Below are 18,057 nucleotides of genomic sequence, written 5' to 3'. Positions count from 1 at the left end.
CACTTTGCACATCGTCGTTTGGCCCTACCGCTCCGATCCCCTCTTGACCCTGCATGACCTCGGGGAGTTTATCCTCCACTTCGACGACTGGCGCTGGCTTGACGGCCTCGGGACTTTCGTGACCAACAAAGAAGGGGCTAGTCTTACTGCCCGCGTCTTGACATGGTGCTGTGTCACTGCCCGGCTTCGGCAGCTCAATAATCGGCGAGCTGGCTCGTTCCTTCGACGGAGATTTGTATTTTCTCCATGGTTGGTCCTTGCTTGGTGACTCAGGCCCCTTAGATTGAGCCGCCTCACTAACAACCACAATTGGCTTTGGCTCTTTCTGTCGCCGGGGTTTCCTGGGCTTTGGCGCTGCCTTTGACGCCTTTCGGGTTGCGACAGCTGTGTCGACGTCTTCAACCTCTTCCGGCGTAGGGGCCCTTGCCGCAGGGGTCGACTTGGCCGCTGCATCTGCCTGCTGCAAAGACTTCCACAGGCTGCCGGCGCTGGTGAAAGTCGTCGGCGCATCGTCCGGGATGGGGGCAGCTTTGCTGCCACTGCGTAGAGGCGGGCGTCTCGGCTTCTGCGAAGCCAGCTCCTGTATGGAAGGCAGGCCTGGCGACGAGGACATTGTATCGTAAAGGCGTCTTCGCTCACGAGCAGGGGATGATAGGAACACATCGGGGGACGCCATGGCGCGAACCCCTAATCTCTGAGTGCGCAGAGCGCATCTCAGGCCACCGATAGACCGCAGTGTGGCTTCTTGTCGCGGGACGGTTCAATGCGGCGGTGCATGGGCGAGGAACGGTAAACACTCTGTCTCGGCATCGAGGGGTGGCGTCGCGATGTTGGCGATGGAGCCAGAGTGGAGCGTGTCGGTCATAGCGCGGTCTTGAGAGGCACCCCCACGACCGGCTCGCGTGGTCACCTGATTGATCACCTGACGCACAAAAGCCCTCCCCGCCCCACGAAATTGTCTAGCCGGGTCAAATTTCGCGGTCGGTTTTGCAGCCATCCCACCAAGCGTTTTCGACGACCGCAACCCACGTTCGACAACCACTTCAACTCACCTCAAATCACTCCTCCAACACCGTCAAGATGGAGAACGACCGTGGCGAGATCGTCGACCTGTAAGCGGCCTATACGAATACTTTTTCCTTCGACCGAACCGAATTGCTGATATTCCGCTCCTTCACAGCTACGTCCCGCGCAAGTGCAGCGCTACCAACCGCATCATCAAGGCCAAGGACCACGGCTCCGTTCAGATTTCCATCGCCAAGGTTGACGAGAACGGCCGTGCCATCACCGGCGAGAACCAGGTCTACGCTCTGTGCGGCTTCATCCGCGCCATGGGCGAGAGCGACGATGCCCTGAACCGCCTCGCCCAGCGCGACGGCCTGGTGAAGAGCGTCTGGAGCGCCCAGCGATAAATTTGTTGTGCGGATACGAAGGGGGTAGTGTGGAAGAGGTACATCATAATCCAGCCCGCCGCGGACAACAAACATCCGCGGAGAGATGACAACGGCGACTTCGATTCTGACCGGCGTCCAGGGTTTGGCTCGGGCATGGAAAAAAGGCATGCGTGGATCTAGAGTTGGCTGCATCTAGCAACATCCAATTCGAGGCGTTTGGGCTCGATTCGAGACAAGCTGAACCGTTCCCAATATCTTTACGACCCAATCCCGAAGTGACGAGCGAAGACGTGACGTGCCGTGCGCCGGCTAGCAAAGGCTCCCAGGACTAGCCCTCGCGGGGGCTACTTGTGACCTGGGAGTCTGGGCCACTTTGATGGTCCCCCTGCCGCAGATTGAGTGGCCTTCAAAAAGCCGTGGCGGTAGAGCTTCTCGCCGTGGTACAGATACGGGTCAAACATGCTCAGCGTTCTCACATTTTCAGCACGTATTTGACACTACTAACATAGCTAGTGGCAACGAAGCTTTTCCCGACCGAAGCCAGCGAACATCACATGCCACTCTCGATGCCTTCCTTGTACGCACTCAGCGCCCGATCGCGAACTTGCTTATGCTCAACAATCGGCTCCGGGTATCCCTTCTTCTTGGCCTTGTCCCCGGCGCCACGCCCGTACGGATCGTGAATCTCTTTGTCGTCCAGGTCCTTGAGTTCTGGAACCCACTTTCGAATGTACTTGCCGGACGGGTCGAACTTTTCACTCTGCAGCAGCGGGTTGAAGATGCGGAAGTACGGCTGCGGGTCGACGCCGACGCTAGCACTGAAACCCCAGCCGCCGTTATTGCTGGCAAAGTCGCCGTCGACGAGGTGCTCCATGAAGTATCGCTCGCCTTTCCGCCAATCGATCAGCAGGTCCTTGGACAGGAACGACGCGACAATCATGCGGCAGCGGTTGTGCATGTAGCCCACGTGGTTGAGCTGGCGCATGGCAGCGTCGACAATGGGGAACCCCGTTCGCCCCTCGCACCATCGCTGGAAGTGGTCCTCGTCATAGGACCACGAGATGTTGGAATACTCTGGCTTGAACGGCTTGTTCATGCTATGCCTCGTCAGCGTCTCTGTAGCGAAATTCCAACGTGCTCATTTGCGTCGTCTTACCAGACAAATGGCCAATGGACCAGGACATGCTTGTAAAAGTCACGCCAAGCAACCTCGCTGATCCACGTCTGGATACCCTCGATGCCTCCATCCAGCTTCTTGGTCTTGTTCCTGTCTCGCGCCGTCCGGACACACGTCCTCGCGCTGATTGTGCCGCTCGATAGATGTACTGACAAACTCGAGGTCCCGTCGTCGGCCGGAATGTTTCTCTTCTCCTTGTACTTACCAATCTTTTCCTCGCAAAACTTGGCGAGCCTGTCGGTGGCAGCGTGCTCTCCACACGGCCACAGCGCGCGAAATCGCTTCTTCTCCTCCTGGCTCAGCTGCTTGTTCTTGGGTGCGTCCGGCACCTTGCAGTCGAAAAGCTTCTTGAACTTTTTCCGCGCGCTGTCCGGGTTCTTGCTCGGCGGTTCGTAGAGCTCTAGCAGGTCGAGATTGTCGTGGATGTGGGCAACCCATGAGCGAAACCAGGGCGAGTAGACGGCATACTGGTTCCCTGAGCCGCTGTGCAGCTGCCCAGGCGGGACGACACAGCTGTCGTGCACGACCTCAAAGGCCTTGCCATTCTCAGACAGGTCGTGCACCATGTGAGCCTCCCGGCGCAGCTCGTCGACCTCGTACTCGATGTTGGCGAAGAGATGGCTCGCGCCCCATTCCTCCATGAGCTCGAGGATGCGATCCGGGACCTTCTTCCTCCTCTCCACCGTCTCGACATACAGCGGAATGTCCAGCTTGGCGAGGTCCTCCTGCAGCACCTGCAGCGTGCGCAGCATAAAGTCGACCCTGACGGGCGACCTCAGATGCGCCTCGTAGTCCTGCGGGCTGACGACGTACAGACAAATGAGCGGCACGCCCGCCTCTTTTGCCTTTTCGCCCGCCAGCGCGAGAGCCCTGTTGTCCGCGCAGCGCAGGTCCATCTTGAACCAGTGCACGACGGCGTCCTTGACGGGCAGGTCCTTGCGCGCGCCAGCCGTCTCCTCGAGGGCGGCGACGAGGTCCTCGATGGGGCGCGGGATCTCGTCGGCGTTGTAGGCGCGCGCGCGGGCGTTGCTCATCTCGGGCGGGTAGTACTTGCGCAGCACGATGCCGTGCTTCTCGGCCTCGTCAGCGAAGGGGTGCGGCTGGCGCAGGTCCTTGCTTGTCTTGGTGCGTTTGTTGTTGCTGCTGCCGGCGCCGTTTGCCTCGGGCGGAGAGGCCGACTTTCGCTTCGCGGCCTTTTTGGGGGGCATGGTGACGAACGGTGATGCGGAGAAAGGTGTCAATCGGCTGGGGAAGGGCGTTGCAGTAAGCGATCTGGATGCGATTCCTTGAAATGGGAGCGCAGGCAAGCTTGAGCGGAATCTCAACAGCAGGCGCATAGACTGAGATACAGCTCGATTCACTTGGTGCTCAATGGCAGGCGAAGAGAGCAATTGCAGGCCAAGTGATTAAGCAATGTCAGATTCACGTATATGAGCACTACGTATGGGATTTCGCGACACTCGGGGCACGCGTTTCTTTTGGGCGAGCCGCTGGTCGCGTCGATGATGACATTGGCGGGCGGATGGCCGATGTGCCGTGCGAGATGAGGGACGCGGAGATCGGGAGTTGGACGCCACTGAAAGCGGCGCCCGATCGCCCGTCTGGCATTTCGCTGGCGGAATTGAGACACCAGACGCTTAGGTTCTAAACTTGAGTTGGTAAAAACGCTGAGAGCTGGGAGGTTGCTTTCCCGTTTCCCTTCCACCCGCGGACGCTTATTCTCGTTTCCATCCACCTTTCCACATCATCAAAACTCGGCTGCCAGTATAACAGCTTCCGCGCGCTGGTCCGGCATGCGTCTGCGGCGCACAAACGCCTTTCAACGCCGCCTTCAGTTCGCAGACGCAGCACAACAACAAAAACACAAGGCGGGCACGCGCGAACCCGAGCCCGAGACGTGCAAGCATCTCATCACTCAAATTGCGAGATGACATCTCAATGAAGCCTTTCATGATGAGCCCACCTAAACATGCCTGCACAAGCGCTGGCGGTTTATGAGCTTGAGGCTCGGCTGCTGCCGATTGGGTGGCGCTGTGACGGCGCCGTTGTAGGCGCACCTGCAGCGGCCGGCTTGCTCCAGCCAATGAAAGAGCTTCCCGTCACCCTTTTGAAGCTGCTGCCTTGGTTGTCTGCCTGCCTGCCTCAGTTGACCGCGCCTCACTTATTCCAGTTCACAACTTCACAGCTTCACCTCTCCGCCTATCCTGCCCTCTCGCTGCGTCCCAGCGGCGATACAACCCGCCACCGCACCACCAATTACTATCAATTACCGGCACGCCCAGCATCGACCAACGCGTGGCGCAAACCCTCGCTTGACTTTGGGCCCCCGCGGCTGCAGCGGCCCTTTGGCGGCCTCTCTGTATCCGGCGAAACGGGCCACTGCCCCCCGTTGTGCTGCGTTGCTCATCCCAGTCGCCGTCTGACCTTCAAGGGAGGCATGGCTGGTCGGCCAGACTCAGACGGGCTGCAGTGACACCACGCTCTGCAGACATCGTCAGTTATTGCTTCCGCCAGACAGTTCAACGGGATACACGCCCTCACAAGTCACGACACCACACACTCACACCGGGCCACGCCAACCCTCTTGACAGGCCCCGCTCCCAAGTCATACGGCACTTGTCGAACTGCAGCGAGCCTTATCCTCGTCGTCGCTCAACCCCGCCTGCGTAGCCTTCGTTCTGTAGCCACTCGTCATGGCCGCCGGCAGCATGACGTGGAGGCCGCTGCCGCTGCAGTCGGCCTCTATCCCCGTCCTGCTCGTCTCGGCCGAGATGGGGCCGGCCTCATACACCATCCGCCTCACCGACATGGCAAACTTGTGGACCGAGACCCTGGAGCGAAAGGACATTTGCATGCGCGGGTGGAGCGAAAACACTAGCATCGACCCGAGCGACACGCCCGAGAACATGGCCAAGTTCCTCGCCAGCCTCCAGTCCGCCTTGGACGCGTCCCAGCCGGGCCATGAGAACACCAGCCTCAGCCTCTCACCGGCCAAAGATGACCCGACCAGTGATACCCTCACACTCAAGCTCACATGTGATCTGCCTGGCTTCAAACCGCTCAAGTGGCCCGTCCATCTCCAAAAGTCACCATGCTCCAGCCTTGCCACAGATCTCGTGCTACCCCTGGTACAAGCCCACTACTCCAGGAAGCGCGAGGTGGAGTCCCTGATCCAGGCCCTCGCCCAAAAGGACGCCGTGCTCAACAGGCTGTTGGACAAGCTGGACGCCATGGGCACGGGGCTAGAGCATGTGTTCACGGCCCTGTCGGGGCGCAAAAAAGTCACCAGGGCCGCCGCGGAGGACAAGGTCAAAGGCTTGGCTCCTTTCAACGAACCCCGGTGGAAGGCAGCTCTGGACGATGATGCGGACGGGCCGGGCAACGCTACGGAGCTAGTGGAAAGTGTGTTCGACGGATCTGGTCTTCAGTACAAGTCCACCATGGACGTTGACAAGTCTCCAGAACTGGACAGCTGGTGGCATCACTTCAAGGGAACGTCGCAGCTTGCACATCGACAGCAAGGAAGTGGTGCGCCGTCGCTGCAACCGCCACCTACTACCACGCGGTCTCCCTCACGCCACTCCTCCAACGCAGCCGGAGGCGACGACGATGACGACTTTCAGGTCCAAGCCACGCCTCCCCGTCTTCGCACAAGCGGCAACACCAAAGCGGCTTCTACTGCCCAGGTTGATGACGACGCGTCCACCGAGAGTGACGATGAAAAGGACACCGCCGCCGTCCCCGAGAGCAAGCCCCCTGCTACGGGGACGAGATCGTCGCAGCACTCTGAGGGCAAGAAACCTCCGTCGCGACTGGGCGCCATCGGCGGCAAGGCTCAGAAGAAGCCGTCACACTCTCCTCAGCCCGAGCCCGCCGTGGAAGATGTGCCTCAGGATATCCGCCCCGCGATCGATGACTCGGAGACTGCATCGGAAGCGGAAGATGACGATGCTGAACAGCCACATCCTCCAAGCCCCCCACGGCCAGCGGCGGCCAGTGGAGCCAGGAAGGGTCGCCTCGGCAAGATTGGCGGAGGAGCACCGAAAGCTCATGCTACAGAAAGGGTGCAGACTCCACCGCCAACTACAGACGAGAAGAAAGCAGCCAAGACTCCGACACCAAAGAAGACTGGCGGTCTCGGTAGGATTGGCGGAGGGACCTCGGCCCAGGACGACGGCATCCGCGGTAGAGACTCGACGAGTAAGCAGCAAGAGCCGCAAGAACAGCGCCGGGAGACATCACAAGAGCGGGCCGACCGCCGCCGCGAGGAGCTCAAGCGAGAACTGGAGCGCAAGGCCGCTGCTGGCCCAGCGAAGAAGAAGAGGCGTTTCTAACTTACATGGTGCCAGCACCGAGGGAAAGGGCTAGGGAGGCTCCCGTCCGTGCGGTTCGGCCACAGCATCCGTCCTCACATTGCGTCTTTCATGTTGCAAGGGCCACGCACGCCAAGCCCCCATCATGTGCCGAAGCTAAATGATACCTTGCCGCAATACGTACATGTCAACGCAACGAGCATATTGTGTAAACATGCAGCTTCTAGTGCCCGTCTGCCATCGCATCCAGTACGAAGAAGCGATGCCTGGACAATCTACAAAGCCATAGTTACAGTCATACCACTCCGATTTGAGACGCCAATGTGTCTCACGAGATAAAAAGCAACGCAAAGTTAATTTGCACATTCACTCTATCACTCTATCACTAGTAAATGCAAATACACACAAGGCACCCCGCGACTAGGAAAGAACCCCAAGCCCATGAGCTTGGAAGACCCCACGACCCGAAAGCAATACCCAAACCGTTCCTCGACAGAATCTATACCAATCAAGCCGCAGGTCCCAAGTCTCGCATTATGATCCCGCCTGGCGCACATGGTCAATTCGGCTAGACAGGGCAGTGTGCTCCTTCGTTCGCACGCAAGACCAGCGCACTACTGGCTCACACGGCGTAATGCCATGGCTCACGCGGCGGCCCAGGCCGCTTCACACGCTGCGCCTTCGTCAAGGGAGTCCCCCAGTGAACACGCTTGCCCGCTGACGAGCCCTCCGAACGGTTCCCGTCCTTGAGGATGCTCTTCAGGGGCTTGGGGCGGCCGTTCCTGTGCGGCTCTGGACCCGGGTTACTCTTGGGAGATGAGACGGGCTTACTCTTGGGATGCGGGACGGAGACTGGGCGCCGAACCATGCCCTCGCTGCTGACCCCGCCCAGACGACCGCGGCGCCCGCCGTTAACAGGACCGCTTGGCTGGGACGGAGGCTGTCGCATGGGGGCGGGAGACCCGAAGCCCACAGTTTTGCGTCCCGACGAGCCGCCCGGGCTGTTCCCGTTCTTGAGGATGCTCTTGAGAGGCTTGGGGTTGCCGTTCTTGAGGATGCTCTTCAGAGGCTTGGAGTTGCTATCCTTTTGCTGGTCTTTACCCTGGTTACTCCTAGGAGGCGAGACGAAGCGCCGAACCATGCTCTCGCTGCTAACCCCGCCCAGACGACCGCGGCGCTCGCCATTGACAGGGCCGCTTGGCTGGGATGGAGGCTGTTCCATAGGGTCGGGAGACTCGAAGTGAACATGTTTGCGTCCCGACGAGGCGCCCGAACTGTTGCCGCCCTTAAGGATGCCCTTTAAAGGCTTAGACTTGCCATTCTTATCCTCACCAGGGCTGTAGCTCAGGCTGGCGAAAATGTCATCGAATTCTTTGTACGCTTCCTTGAGTTCCCTGTCCAACCGTGAACGGTCGGATGGGTCCTCAGGTTGCTCCAGGAGCTCTTGATCTTGATCCGTCGATGACTTGACCGCATAAGGTTCATCCTTCTCCTACGAGACTTGTCAGCCCTTGCTTAACCCTGCAGCACACTCGTGTTGCCCTAGACTCGGAACGAGTGCAGTACTAGGCATCGATTGTAATCGAAGAAGGGGGGGGCGACGTACCTTTTTGCCTCTACATCCGAAGCAACCCCCTCGCTTTTCCAGCGGCGCAGCCTCGCTTCGGGTTGGGCTATCGCTGTCGTCAGAGCTCTCGCTCTTTCTACCCCCGCGAGACGAGGACTCGACTGCACGCCGGGCCCTACGAGTGTTCTGATCCCAAGAATTGTTCTCGCCAGAGCCGTGGCGTATGCCGGCGAGCCATTCCTCGAATTGTCTCACCGCTTCCCTGTATTCCCTGTCTAAACGGGCAGATGCGTCCTTTGGTTGCTCCTGGAGCTCCTTATCTTGATCAGTCGATGACTTGGCCGTATAAGGCTCATCCTTCGCCTGCGAGACTTGTTAGCCCTTTTTAAATCCTTATAGCGGACTCGTGTTGCCCTAGACTCGGAACGAGTAGAGTACTAGGCATCAATTGTAATCGAAAAGGGAGGGGCGGCGCGCACTTCGTTGCGACCCCATGGCCAGCAGCCCCCTCGCTTTTCCAGCGGGGCATCCTGGTTTTGGGTCGCATCCTGAACCTCATGGCTGCATTCGTTGGGAGGGATCGCCCGTCCCAGGGCCAAGGCGGAAAGGGCCAGAACGAGGCCCGAAGCGACCCTCATGATGTTTCTGGACTAAGGGTACGTGTATGTGTGTCTGTGTTGTCCGTGCGAGGTGTTTCTCTCGCAGGTGAAGTTACCAGACGAGAAGCATCTTCAACGCCGTTCATCTTTATAGTCGCGGCCATGCTAGCGAGTCTTTGGGCACAAATCCCGCTCACCTCGGTGTGGCCGCCGGCGCGCATTGATGTGCCTTGATGAGCGATTGAACGCCCACCGAAGTTGCGGCACCGGTATCCGGCCAAGCCTGTGCCGCTCGTTCGCAAGACATCCCACTCATACCAGTGCCCCAGGCGGGGAAGGGCGCGTTGCATAGGTCGCCGGGCTTGCCTTGCCCTGGCTTGGCCTTCTAGGTTTATGCACCTCCAGCTGATCCTCGTCCGGACGGAGGTCAGCGTCCACGGGCTACGGCGTGGGAGGCGCAGGGTTCTTCCAGAGGGGTTGACGCTCCGCGTGCCCGGCCGAGAAAGCAAAGGACTGTCCGCGTCTCTTCGCGCGCGCGACACTTGTCAGGCCTGTCCCAGTAGGGGACCGTCCCCGGATTCGGAGGGTTGGGAGTAGCAGGCATGTACCAGTTGGGCAGAGGCCCTTGGGGCTTCTTGGTGGTCTTGGTCTTACCACAGAGCCAGCCGAAGCAGCCTCGCTTTTCCAGCGGGCCGGGGAGAGCCGGACGCGTCTGCGCTGTTTTCGGGGTATAATCGCGGCTCATCTCATCTCTGTGCTGTGTCGCCGCCGCGCGCATTGCCCCAACTGGAGCGAGCACCCCAATGCAGCGATGAACGTTACGGCAGCGGTGTCCGGGCCTGCCGCCCGGTCGCATAGGACATTGACGGTTCAAATGCTTTGTTCTGTGCCGCACAGCTGGGGGTGGTCGTATGTTGCAAGGGCCACAGCTCCAATTCCAATTGGCTGCCACATATGTTGACCTCTAGTCTCGGGAGATAACTTGTCTTGACAAGTCAATGCCGCGGGGAACAAACGGTTCATCGTGCAATCACGCATGAACATGAAAATGTTGAGCAGCTGCCTATAGCATTGCGCACCCGGCGAGGCCCTGAAGCGGTGACTTTTTTTCGCTTCACTTATGTTGTCGACACCCGGAGAAACCGCCTGCATTGAGAACACTAGGCTGGAGATGATGTGAGGAGCTACATGTGGGAATTTGATCTCAGCGACTTCAGACGACTGTGCACTGCATGAACAAATGTAAGCTTTTGCTTAATAAAAATCCACTTCTAGTCCTTCGTGCTAGCACAGCCCCCGAGACTATCGTATGAGCTGTATTCTCTTCATGCCGTCCCGTGCTTTTCAAGGTGGCAGAGAGCTCTACCTCATCTTGACGCGCAATGCACTCACAGAGTACGGGTCTTCGGCGCATTAATAAATTGATGTAGTCCGCCACTAGTCCGCGTCAATATCGTATCAGGAACTCTCTACGCTGCTTGTACGAAGCCTTTTCTTCTTCTCCATGAAAACCGGCAATCACACTTACGTGTACTCTTGCTACATATGAGCGGCTCGGGCCCCTCACTAGACTTGACGCTGGACTGTGCACTCTCTAGGCCAGGGCACCAACGCCGACGTCGTCTCAGCAGCCAGCAGACATTGCCACAACCATGTTCGTGTGCAATACAGTCCACAAGCGGCTTCAGCGTGCAGCGTTTGAGACATGTGTCTCGGGAGTCTCACTTCAAGAGCCGCTGACGACTGTCAGCCGGTGTGGTGTTCGACATGACACATGACTGGCACTTTTACATGTCCCGATGTGATTTCAACGCGAGAGAGTCTCGATGCACTTTCGGCAGCACATCTGACCTTCTGTACGTCGCAGCGTGTAAGCCGTCGTGGTCTGGAGGGGATAAGAAGTAAGGTGTGCTCCTATGCCAAAGCTCCGCATCCCGTCCGACGGCACACTGGAGAGATCACAAGCCTATTCAGTCATTACTCTAGGGAGAGGAGTGAATACCTCGATTGAATAAACGTACTCCTTGTACATGTCCAAGCACCTGTTTCTCGGACATTCCGCAGCTTTCACCATGCTGTGTTCCCAGGGACTTGTGACAGGAGCAATGCTTTACGGCGCCGCCTACGTCTTGGACGCTGCGTCGCACTTTACCGGTGTGCATCAGCTCGCGCCACGCCAAGGTCTCGCAATACCCAGAAAGCAACGCGTCGGGGCCGCCCATACGGACCAGTCCTTGCCGACTCGTCGTATCTGCCAAGGGCATACGGATGTGAAAGCATGGTGTGAGCTCGCCGCCGCCGCTCTCCCGTATCATCTCCCAAAGGATCCAGACAAGGGTACAGTCGCATCTTCTGTTTGCACGCCCAGACCTCCCAGCCTCAAGAGCAGATGCCTGTTCAAGCGACCACGTATGCCGTGTAACCTTACCAGCGGACCGGTCAGGCGGTCTCCCACGCCCCCGCCAGGTGCTCACTGCTGGGTTCTGTCGAGGACACAGAGAGCCAGGCACATGGACTAGCTCAGCCTTGCGTCTAGGCCGCCTCGCGAAGCCCGCGTCTGATGTTTTCGACAGACGTTGTGGCGTCCGACACCTCCTCCAAGTACTGAAACAAGGCTTGCCAGGGCGTTCGTTCGTCCGGACCACAGGAAAGAGGAGTGGAAACAACACGGCACGGCCTGCAGGCTGCAAGTGACACGGCAGATCGCCACGCTCGTCCAAGGACCAATGGCTTAACACGCTTGCTCGTGTGTCAATGCAGATCTTCACGAACAGGGGGGGTCTCAGCGCAAGACTGGAGGGCCCGGGAGTGGCGCTTCTGCATGCACATGTCGTGGCGCGCATGAATCGAGCTTTCTTGATGCTGCAGAAATCTTGTGCTTTTTTGATACGGAGTACTTTGTATTTTGGCTGTAGAACATGGTCTCCTCCTCGTCGTTTGGGGGGGTTCCTTTTCTCCTGATCAGGTCAAAGTATTATGTATGTGGTTCCAAATCTCCTGCACACCAAGCCACAACGGTATTCGCGCGCCAGGGCTGGGTTCGAAAGAAGGCGCCGTAGCTCCTGCGTGGACAGGACATTCAAGGAGGAGACAACAACGCTCCATGTACGTTCATAATCTCGCATTGCATTCATGCACTCATGACAGGCCGCGTTCAATTTCTGCCAGTACAGCAGCGGCTCGGCACTGGAGAAGTTCAAATCGTCGACTCCGGTCGACTTGCACACTATTCTGCACTATTTCTTCGAGACAACAAGAGCCGTTTGCGGAGCGGCCACGCCTGATACGTTGGCCTACGAGTTGTGCAACAACTGCTCACATGAGAAACACCCCCCTTCCGACGTCCACAGATGGCGTGTTCATGTTGAGCTGTGGAAAGCCCTACAGATACCTTATACAAGAGAAAACCTGGCCTGCCGTACATTCCTGTTCCCGCAATGGCTGGGGACAAGAGACAACTTGGCATTATGCCGGCCGATCCCCGAAGGGGTACATGTAAACGGCGAGCAAGTCACGGCGAGCCATGAGGCATCTTCACGTTCGCGGGGCGGTCCAATGTGAACAAACGACCCCCAGCCGGGAAAGGAATAGCCCTGAGTCATTTGCCTCCCGTGAACCTGGCTTCTGGGACCGAATGGCGCGGTCCCGGCCCCAGGGCTCGCTCGCAGGGTCACCAGGTCCGGGGATTTGGGTCAACCGGTAGTCTGGGTCCAGTCGACCAGGACCTTGGGTCGATGCCATGACCGACGATCGCATCCTGTCCCGTGGGCGTGGAGTCGTCAGAAACTAGCCAAGTGACAGGTACGGGTCCATGATTCAGGATACTTTTGGGCAAAGGGCATCGAGAGACATTTGATGCACAGGGAGACACCCCCTCCCTGGCCCCAGCCCCAGGTCATGAGAGCGGCGGACATATTATCCGTTTTCCCGTACAGGAATACGCAGCCGTGCCCTGCGCCCGCAGATGGAAAGAGTTTTCTCTGAGGCAGTTGCCATCTTTCCCATGCAAGCCGCAAGGCCGCCCTATGCCGACTCGACTCCGGCCAGGGGCCTGCCTTGTTCGCCTTCCGCCGATACATGGTCCCCTATGCGACGGCCGCTCCGCCCACGAACAGGGAGTGACATGGAAGCCATTGATGCCGCAAAGGCCGGCTCGCCACGTACCTCACTTGAGGCGTTTACTTATTTCACAGCGACTCCATCATCCTAGTCCACGCAGCGCCACACCATGACACGCGTGGGCTCGCACTCTGCGTGGTGCTGCAGCAGACCCGGACTGGGCGGACCAGACCTCATGCACTCGTTGCTCGGACGTCAGACGCCCCCTTCCAGCCAGGCCACTCCTGGGCTTCAAGCCCCCAAGTACGACGAAAGGATGATCGGGAGAGGTCTGGCGCGAAGCGGAGTGAGAAATGCAGATGAGCTGAAGCGTGGACGCATCCAGTGGAATGGCGCAGGTGAACTGGAATACATGCGTCTGCCCGCGCTGAGCGATGGCAGGCTGCGGCCGCGAGTAGTTCATACAAGCTTGCGACTGGATAAACTACGAGTCGAGCATCTCCCGTCAATCCCGCCACATGGCACAGCAGCGAGCGTAGACTACGGGCTTCTACGCGTTGACAACACAACGATGAGGCTATAGACACGCCATCAGCTGAATCGGGGTCACCCACTCCGCTGCCGAACTCGTACCATTGATGACCATGTGGCATCATCATCACTCACCATGTGCAACGCTCGGCGAGTTCGGTGTAGGTCAACCAAGGCCTCGCTCCCCTCCCCTAGCCCTGTTCTGTGCATCTGGGCCGCGCAGCTGGCCGTCGACGGGACATCACTCTCATGCCATACATTACAGGCACACGCACGCACGCACACATACCTACCTAGATACATACATACATACGCATACAGTGTGTCGAGCCGTGACGCCCACTCAGTCCCCCAGCAGGCCCTGTCGGACACCAATGCATCATCGGGCGCGCCGCAAATGTCACTCCCGCGGCCGGCATGGCCGGCCTGGTCTCTCTTTCCCCCTTTCCTCTCCCTCTCTCTCTCCAGTCTCCCAGGCCAGTCTGGTTTGCACCGTCCGCCCGCCCGCCGTTGTAAACTGGCGTTGCAGTTGCGTCAGGGTCGATCAAACGGCCGAGAGCGCCGCCTCAACGGTCCGATTGTCATACTTCCCGAGACATGGTCGCACAGAGGGGGGCTAAGAAAAAGTGGGAGAGACAAGCAGTGGCCGCCTTTGTTTTTCCCCCTTTTCCTGTACGCTCAAAAACCGTCTGGGTCTGGGTCTGGGTCTGGGATACTCTCACGTCGTAGTGTTTTGGTGTCACCGCCACCGACTGCACGGGGTCGCGGGTCTGGTCTCGGGCGACCGCCCCCGGTCCCATGTTCCGCGCTGTCCGCACGCGGTCGCGCTCTCCGCGCGGTGAGACCAGACGGCGCTTCGTAGTAGGGTGTCGTAAACATAGAACTTTGGGGGTCAGCCAGCCCGTCACGAGCCAGATCATGTGGCCCGAACACGCGTGTCTGACAGAGTAATTATCAACAAGTTGGAGCACGCCCACTTACTCCTTGTCACTGTTGGGAGTGGGAGTGACGAACACCCGCGGCGACCCAACACAAGATCAGAATGGGGGTTCCCTTACACCGGGGCAGACGGGACGGCGTCTCCCCCCCTCCGTCCTCCGTCCGTCCAACAGCGCGCCATCTAAACGTCGACTTCCTGCCTTGCCTCCCATGAATCAGTACATACACTTGTTTCCCCTTGTCCGCCGCTGTCGACAGTGCAGCATCTGACTTCTCATCGACCACTTTGTCTCCTGCATCATCGTCGTCATCATAATCATCATGCCCCCATCCTCGCGCACTACATACACCAAACACACGTACATGTACACCGTGTGCCAAATGCACCTAAGAATCTACCACGTACTACATACTGTACCTACGTACAATGAACACATTGCAGCCCGTGCCAGGTACAGTTAGTACGTACGTGCAGGAGCACGCGTAGTAGGCAGTTGGCGGCGGAGTTCCTGGACAGAAACCGGAAATAGTAGCCAACGTGGACCGGCCGTAATGCAAGACCATCGGCCCTCAACTCGCCTTGCGCATCGATGACGGCTGAGTACGCACCCCGGACGGACGGACGGACGGACGGACGGACAGCACAGACGGACGGGCCATCAGGGGCTGTTGACGACTGGAGATCAGACGTAACATTGGAAGCACTGACACAAAAACGGAGGAGGCAGGGCGGCGGTAGATGATGTGGGTGGGATATGTGTGTGTGTGTGTGTGTGTGTGTGTGCTGCAGACTGGCCCAAGCAGCACATAAACAGATCCTGATCTTACATACAGTGCAACCGTGCATCTCGCAGTCGGGAGTTGAGACTGCCGTCCTCGTCTCCGCCCCTCCGGCTCTCTCCCTCACCCTCACCCTCTCCACATGCACCCACCCTCCTTCTCTCGTGCTCCTCCACCAGACCATCTCTCCCCGCCGCTGCCCCTCCCCCCCTCGTCCTTCCTCCTTCTCCTCTCGCCCTCATGTCAAATCAATACTCCGTTCATGCAGGCCAAGCAAAGGGGACGAGGCAGGGTTCCGAGGAGAAGGATCGCAGCACAGCGCAGCACAGCATAGGGTCAGTCAGACTGCAGCATGAGAAATCCCCCACGTCGGGAACTGGAGGGCGCGCCGCCGCCGCGCCGCGGAGAGGGGTGGTGGTTGTGAGCTCGCCAACTTCTGAGCCTCCATACCCTCCGTCCAATTCGTGCCTCGTTCATACATGTATGCACATATCAACATCTAAAGAGTCAAACAAACGGGCTCAGCCGCCCATGCTGCAGATTCCATGTGTAGAACGGCCGGTGGAAACGGCCAGGCGGCAGACACCCCTTCTTCACCCACGCCGTTCTCACCCTGCCGCGTGCTCGCCGCGTGCTCGTCTCGAATGTTGGGGGGGGGGGGACGTTAACCAAGATAAGCCTAAGCCCATCGCGAAAAGCTCCCGTCGCCTGCATGAGCGATGCCAATCTGCGTAGTTAGGTGACAGAACTCCAAATCCCGCCTCTCGCCCCCATCCCCCCCGCGAAAGCTCGGTTCTCGTCGGCCGTCGGCCGTCGTCCGTGGGCATGGCGCGCGCGTGGCCACATCACACCCCTACCTTGCCTCCTGTCCCTGGATGAGCTCAATTCCCCACCACCCCCTCCCCCCTTCCCCTTACCCCCTTCCTTCTTGCCTCCCAACAACACAGTACGTTGGACATTCAGGTCCATGCTGCCATTCTGGCCCTCCCGTGCTAGTTCTAGAAGCGGTTGTCGGCATCTTCATGTTCAGTGTCAACGTATCCAAGTGCACGCCAAAGACGGGTAACAGCAACCCGTCTGGTCTATCTCGCAGGATTGACACCACCACGACGCACATGGGCCCTCCACACGAAGTACGTAGATAGGTTCATGCACGCCCAGGAAAGCGCAGGCCCGTTCCGCGCACCGACGCACGTCTTTGAGAACCCGATTCTGCAGGCCGGCGGCTCCTTGCTGGCTCGCCGTGGCCGCGGCGCTCCGTGCCCATACATATCGGTTCCCGGCAACCAAAAGGCCAAGACGAACTACCTACAGACTAACAGAAAGCATTGCTGCATATGTCCCTCCCTTCCTCTCTCCCTTCTCATTGGTTTTATACACCTGTGGCGAAGAAGGGGCATGGCGGTGCCGCCGGTTGGTCTGTTGGGTCTTCGAAGGGGCCCCCAACCTCTGGCGATACTGCACGTCTGTTGCATGCGCAGGAGAAAGAGTGTGGGTGCCGTAGGGGGCGTAAACTGTTCCCGGCGCGGCGCTTTCCCGGCGCTGCGGCCACGGCGTCTCCTGCCGTTGGGTGGCTCTGCATCTCGCTCTCGCTCTCTGTCTCGTCCCGGGAGCCGCCCGCCCCTTGCAACAAGACGCGCTCCGGCCGCTCCTCTGCGCGTAAGTAATGTAAGTCGACCCTCTCGTTGACGCCATCCCAGTATATCGACGTGGGCCAACATGTTTATGCCAAATAGCACATGCCAAATCGCACAGGGTCGATCAAGACAACTCCGCCATCTCCGTGATGCAGAAGAGACGAGACCCCACGAAGCAGACGGGGAGTCGCGCGACCAAGACAAATCATTGCGAGATGCTGCGTGTTCTATTGCAAATAAACTCGTATCACGGTAATTCATTAACCAGAGCAACGCCGGAAAACGTGGGCGGTAATAACCAGGACGCGGCCAAAGTCCGTCGTCGAGGGCCCACGGGGAGAGATAGCTAGCCTCCCTCCCTCGCTCCAGCCATTCACCACACTCGAAGCCATGCCACCGGTCTAGATGCTTGCGTTGCCGTTGCCGGCCGTGCTCTACATGCTCCTCCAGTATGAGACCGTAAACTCGAAGTCAGAAGGCCACCGCAAGATTCCACAACGTAATCCAAAACTGCAGCAGAGACGGCAAGGAAATGGGGGAAGGAAGAGGGGGAGGGAGACAAGACAAGAAAAGACCCTGCAAGACGGAAAAGGCAATAACCACCATGAGCCGCGTGCGGTAGCCGCCCGCTGCCAACGTCCCCAAATGGAAGAAATGCAAATGCTCACAACGAGAAATGGAAACGGACTCGGCACCACTCGCGCTGCAGGGCAAGGACCTGCAGCCACCACGGCCCAGCACATGGCGGAGCCACGTCCCCTCGCCGATGCGAGGGGGCCTCATTGGGTCTTCAAGTCGGCCGGCTGCACGAGAAGCCGCAAGAGGGCGCTGGTGGCTGCGCGGGCAGTATCCAGCCATGGATCTGTGGATGGCTGGGCCAACGGCCAAGCCGCCGCATTTCCGTCCCAACGGGCACGAGATGGCCTCCCACGTCCGTGCTCCCTATCGTCTGTCCAATGCCCTCGAATTCCAAATAGCAGAGATCCCGACCCAAGATTTCCTTGTATGCATGTGCGTGTGCCTGCGAGCTCCCAACCCGATGGCGCGGGACTGCCAGTGTG

The 18,057-nt window shown here is 58.9% G+C and overlaps 4 protein-coding genes across 4 annotated transcripts; 2 read left to right on the top strand and 2 right to left on the bottom strand.

Annotated features, from left to right (window-relative positions):
* Positions 1 to 1,080: 1,080 nt before the first annotated feature.
* PLICBS_004289 (40S ribosomal protein eS21) lies at positions 1,081 to 1,412 on the top strand (the record flags this gene model as incomplete). Its single annotated transcript, XM_018326987.1, has 2 exons — positions 1,081 to 1,112; positions 1,181 to 1,412. The coding sequence occupies 2 exons, from the start codon at positions 1,081 to 1,083 to the stop codon at positions 1,410 to 1,412; spliced, it is 264 nt and encodes an 87-aa protein (XP_018174449.1).
* A 532-nt stretch (positions 1,413 to 1,944) lies between these two features.
* Positions 1,945 to 3,779, bottom strand: PLICBS_004288 (uncharacterized protein; the record flags this gene model as incomplete). The annotated part of the gene is made up of 2 exons (XM_018326988.2): positions 1,945 to 2,491; positions 2,551 to 3,779. The coding sequence occupies 2 exons, from the start codon at positions 3,777 to 3,779 to the stop codon at positions 1,945 to 1,947; spliced, it is 1,776 nt and encodes a 591-aa protein (XP_018174450.2).
* Positions 3,780 to 5,264: 1,485 nt separating this feature from the next.
* On the top strand, positions 5,265 to 6,905 carry PLICBS_004287 (uncharacterized protein; the record flags this gene model as incomplete). Its single annotated transcript, XM_018326989.2, has 1 exon — positions 5,265 to 6,905. One exon carries the CDS (start codon positions 5,265 to 5,267, stop codon positions 6,903 to 6,905), a length of 1,641 nt encoding a protein of 546 aa, XP_018174451.2.
* Positions 6,906 to 7,506: 601 nt separating this feature from the next.
* PLICBS_004286 (uncharacterized protein) lies at positions 7,507 to 9,089 on the bottom strand (the record flags this gene model as incomplete). Its single annotated transcript, XM_065600484.1, has 3 exons — positions 7,507 to 8,376; positions 8,491 to 8,814; positions 8,931 to 9,089. The coding sequence occupies 3 exons, from the start codon at positions 9,087 to 9,089 to the stop codon at positions 7,507 to 7,509; spliced, it is 1,353 nt and encodes a 450-aa protein (XP_065456556.1).
* Positions 9,090 to 18,057: the final 8,968 nt, after the last annotated feature.

This window comes from Purpureocillium lilacinum (assembly GCF_023168085.1).
Source record: "Purpureocillium lilacinum CBS 284.36 DNA, scaffold_3, whole genome shotgun sequence".
Taxonomy (NCBI): Eukaryota; Fungi; Ascomycota; class Sordariomycetes; order Hypocreales; family Ophiocordycipitaceae; genus Purpureocillium; species Purpureocillium lilacinum.
The sequence above is the reverse complement of the archived record's forward strand: the minus strand, read 5'-3'. Positions and strand labels throughout refer to the sequence as shown.